The 5,407-nt window shown below is 35.1% G+C and overlaps 1 protein-coding gene across 1 annotated transcript; it reads right to left on the reverse strand.

Annotated features, from left to right (window-relative positions):
* Positions 1 to 1,662: 1,662 nt before the first annotated feature.
* LOC141251123 (uncharacterized) lies at positions 1,663 to 4,452 on the reverse strand. Its single transcript, XM_073670244.1, is given in 6 exon segments — positions 1,663 to 1,965; positions 1,967 to 2,212; positions 3,381 to 3,515; positions 3,678 to 3,759; positions 4,062 to 4,273; positions 4,363 to 4,452. Coding segments are annotated over 6 exon segments (1,068 nt in total).
* Positions 4,453 to 5,407: the final 955 nt, after the last annotated feature.

Consider the following 5,407-nt stretch of genomic DNA (forward strand, 5'->3'; position numbering starts at 1 on the left):
GGATTGTGAATTTTTAAATGATTTTAAATTATGTATATGTAGTTGATAAAATATAATATAAAAATTCGGTTGATAAATGGATGCACCTGTTTCACCCATTTCACCGTGGTTGATGGGTGGACGGATGATGAGTGATACTTTAAACGGATGGTAAATAGGTTTGATGATAAAAAAAATACGTAAATGATAGAAATGATATTTTCATTCACCACCCAACTCATTTTAAACTCTAACCAAGTTCACATGGTATGAGTGCACTAGAGCTCCGTACATTTTACACGTACCATGTAATCTTCAAAATAAGCAACTTCAACTAGCCAAGAATTGCCCGTATAAAATACAATCTAGAATCCTATAGCCTAAACATTTCAGGTTTATATCGAGTTGGATCATGTTGAGTTTAATTGTCACTATAAGTGCCAATCGAGTCAGGTTCGGGTTAAAAAATTTCAAGTTCGGATCATGTCGGGTCGGATTATTTCGGGTTGAACTTTTATCTTCTTAAAACGGGTCAGGTCGGGTCAACAGATCGGTTGATGTGGGAAAAAAATTTAGAAAAAAATAATAGTATCTTTTTTAAAATAAATAAAAATATTTATTTAATAAGATAATTTTAATTTTAATTTTAATTTCATATGTTTCATATTTATATTATTTCAACCCGATTTATGTAATATTTATATATTTAAAATAAAATAACTTATGATATATTATAGTTTTCAAAAGTATATTAAATAAATAATACTAATAAAAAATATATTATATTGAGTCACAATATAAGTAAATACCTTTCTCATAGATAATAAAAAGTGATTGTGTTTATATAATACTTTCCTTGTATTGTGATTCTGTGTATTATTTATTTTTAATCACTTTTTATCTTTATAGCATATTTTTATAGTCAATTTTAAAAAAAATAATTAATTTTTGATCATGCAAAAATTAATCTGGTAGAACAAAAAATTGATATCAAAAATAATAACGATCTGAATTATATTTTTTTTATTAAATCATAGCATTCCAATAGTAATAGAGGAAAAATGCATGAATTCTATTACATTTTTATCAAATTAGATATCATGTAATTATACTTCAAAATCACAATATTCTTAAAACTTAAAAAACTGTTAAAAAAATAAATATTGTTCAAATCAATGTCTTTTATATTTCTTTAGAATTATACAAATATATTAAAATATATTTCTTGACTCAATAGATCAACCTATGACCCTAGACCCACCAACTAGGATCATGATTCAGGAATTTCTCAGATCAAAATGCAGATTTTCGTGTAAAATAAGGTTGGATTTGAATGACCCAGATCGAAGACTTTTAATAAATCAAAAAATGCATAAAAAGCTTTGAAGCATACCCGACTGAGTGTAACACTTAATTATATTATACAAATTTGCCCGAAAAAATCACAAGTGAAGTAGAAGAAAGGCAAAACATATCTTGAAAATCAAGTATAATTTTCCATCGCACGCCTCTTGTGATCATGCCGATTAAACGGACTCCCACCTTTCCTCTTGAGCTCACCTGGATTAGCACTCAACTCCCCCCTCTTCCTCCTCCTCCACGCACCGCCGATTCTGACTGGACTCCGCCGCCGCCGCCGCCATCTCCACCCCATCCTCCAACTCCTTCACAATCGGATCAAACTCATCCATGTCCGCCACCCTCACTCCTCCTCTCCCCCCGCGACTTCTTCCTCTTCTCCCTCAACTGCTTCAGCTTGTCCTCATCAAACCTCTTCACCACCACCCGATTCTCCTCCTCCCCCTCCGCCACCGCCGCCACTTTCCGCTCTTCACACTCATTACTGCTCTGTACAGCTGGCACTCGGTTCTGCTCGTAGAGCTCCAGCATCTGGTTGCTCACCTCCTCTAGCTGACGTGGCGTCACGTCGAACTCCTGCCACCACACCTTCTCACCGTCGGATGGGAGCTTCACTTTGAGGAACTTCCGCAGCGAGGAAGATGGCGCCGGCGGCGATGTGGTGGGGCTCGAATTGGAGGCAGAGAGATGTGCGTAGCCCGTCGTTTACGAAATTCCACGCAACTTGAGCAAGCGCGTTTTGAGCGACCTTGAATTTTTTTATTGCCTCGACTAGTGGCTTGTATGGATGCTGGACGTTCATGTCGAACCCGAGATTTGCTAGGACTACCCTTTCTGCTAATAGAATTAGCTCTTTCTGCTCTTCATACACTTCCTGCCACATGACATAATCGCAAAAATAAGGGTGTGTTTGGTATAGATCACTAATGAAGTAACAAATAATCAATAGATGAAGACAAAACCCAATAACTAAGGGGCTGTTTGGTACAAAGAGTTGGGATATGAGGAATCCAAACCCAATACATACTGTTTGTTTGAGTTTTTTAGATATGATACCCATTTCTCAATCCCAAAAAGTAATATTATACATATTAGTATCAGATATCTAGATATCAGATATGGGTATCAAGATATGGGTATGAGGTATCGGGTATGGGTATTAGATATCAGAGAGATATCAAACCACACTCTAATATCATTTTGATAGTCATACCTGATATACTTATCCTCATACCAAACAGTATATATCAGTGTGATATTGATATACTAATTATACCAAACAATGGTATGGGTATAACTGATATCTCATACCTGATATCTAGATATCAATAGCAAACAGGCCCTAGCTTTTCCCATACCTTCCAATTTTTTAAGGTGTTGAGTGGGTTCGAGAATAAAGAGCAATTAATTTTTTAAATGCTCATACCTAAATATAAAACAAACACTAAATTAAGATCTACCATTCCAACCCAAACCCTTATTTCAAACAAAGGGCCTCTAAGGGGTTGAAAATTCGGTATGTTACCTGAAAAAAGTGAATATCAAACAACGACTAAAAGGTTCCAAACCCGATTCCTCATACCTCAAACCTTGTAAACAAACAGTACCTAAGAGTAAATAGTATTAAGGAAAAAAATGGTAGTTGATCATCACGGTTTACATATCTAGAAAAAGCCATGTTCTAAAATGACATGCAGGATGAATTCTATCAAGAAAGAGTATATCAGATGCCCAGCAGTTTTCTTTGGATCATCAATTGAACTGATGGAGTATGGTTAAAAAATACTCCTTTTCGTATCACAGCAGTTTTCTTTGAAAATTGGACAGTCTTTAAGGAGTATATCAGATGCACAAATACGGCCTTATGTATTACTTTTTACCTTCATATATCACTACAAACTATTTCTCGCTTATTTTATCGATAAATGCTAAATACAGTCCAGTACATAACGAAGACATTCAAGAACAAAAAAGTGACACGAAGAAGATTATCAAACAGGGAAAGATGCACATTACGTAAAAATGAATGGATAACAAAATACCTTTTGCTTAATCTTCAGGATTGCAGCTGGATCTTTTTTATTTATTATCTCGAAAGAAACTAGAATAACATCCTTTAAAGGGCGTGGAGTTTCTTCAACCTTTCCAGCAAGAAACATACAGGCTGTAGCAATCGTCTGAATGACATTTAAATGGAGTCAGAAGATCATCAACCCATTAATCATGCTATCATAGCAGTTTAGACATTATATCTTGAAGATCATAGCATGTAAAAAGTCAATTGCTAATCTCTGCAAGAACTTTTAATTGAAATATATAACAGAGCAACATATGCATACCCTTCTGTCATTTTTAGCATGGGATTGACGAAGAAAGAACCGGTGGCAAAAAATTATTGCAGTAGCAATTGTAACCTGAGGTCTGCATTAGAACAAAGAGAAACCTTCTACAGTTAAAAGACATTCGAATTTCTACACACAATCAATAACAAGCAAAGGAAATTAGTTTCTAAAGCTGACATGAATCTACCATTATGGTCCAGTATGCGAGTATCATGGGTTTATCATATTTGATCAGTAGGATAGGAAAATCAAAAGGGTAGAGCAAACCAAAAAGGTTACAGAAATTTTGTTGGTCTTGGTCCATTCAATGTAGCAAGCAGACAAGTCTCATAATATTAGGAACAAAACAGTTCCAGAATTGTTCCCTTGCAGTGAGCTTACACTTTTAGCTTCATTCCAAGATCTTGGAGAAATGTACAATATGCCTTCCTTAGATATGTTTCTTTTTTTAAGTCAATACCATCTGTTCTAGATGGTGGATTTTCCTCAAGTTCTTTTCTTGAGAAGTACCACCTGCCTCCATCCTCAAGGTTTTCCTGACACAGATTTGTACGAGTACCCACATCAACTCCATTATATGGAATGGAACAAGTCTGGGATACAAATCAATCACTCACAGTATATATCTTTAAAAATATTTCTTAAACAGGGACCATTTGATTTGCATTATTTAATTAACCACCTTATTGCATATGCAAGTAAAAACTTGTGATATATACAGCCATATGATATATGAAAGTAATACATCATACATAGGCATGTCATCATTCATGGCATGACACATTTAGGATGCACTCTATAGAACATGGTGTTACAAGGAGAGCTACACAATCTAAAGGAAAATTAAGATAAAGGCATTCATGAAATATTTGAATCAGCAATAAGCATTTGATATAGATACTGAAACCAGTTAACTCCCTTTTCCCATTAGTATTTTATCTTCTGTAGCATCTGACAAAATATAAATAGATCAACAACTCTAGGACTTAAAAACAGTGAATAAAAAAGCGACGCCTAGGCGCGCCTGAGCTAGAGCATCGCCTAGTTGGTCCTAGGCGAGCCTAGGCGCCAAAATGTTAAATTCTTTCTTATCTTTTTAATAAAATGTCAAATTCTATCTTATTCTTTGGTAAGATTTTGGAATTTTCCCCAATAAAACTACGCATTACTCCTATTCTATTTTTTATGATTTAAATTGACCCACTTTTTTATGCTTTTCAGTTGTTTTTTATTCTAAAAGACATGGTTCTTATATTGGTTTTACTTTTGAAACTATAGTTTATGCCTTTATGATGTTTTTCTATATCATATGACTACATATTTCTGTAAATCCATAAAGCAAGGGTTACTGCAAGAAATAAGGCTGGTCGACCCTAGGCGCGCCTAGGCACGCCTAGGGTGGCTCATCGCCTAAGGTCGCCCAACGCTTTTTTATTCACTGCTTAAAAAAACTAAGTATAGAACACCTAAAGAATCTATCTCAGGCTATGAAAACCCCCAAGGAGGTGAGGGTTCATAAAGGAGATCACTCATACCTCTCAAATCTATACATGGAGCTTCTAGGCATTGCACCTTCAATTGACCAATTATGCCAGATTTTTTACAAGGGGCAGCAAATCTATCCACAAATTATTAGATTCAAAGACTACCTAGTGTATCCATCTTTACTTTTACCCTCTTGTAACCTTGTGGTTGTACAATCTGGTGGGTTGATGAACGGAAGTTGC

The sequence above is a fragment of the Phyllobates terribilis genome, unplaced genomic scaffold (assembly GCF_046119375.1).
Source record: "Phyllobates terribilis strain yellow unplaced genomic scaffold, ASM4611937v1 Scaffold_6677__1_contigs__length_42826, whole genome shotgun sequence".
Lineage (NCBI taxonomy): Eukaryota > Metazoa > Chordata > Amphibia > Anura > Dendrobatidae > Phyllobates > Phyllobates terribilis.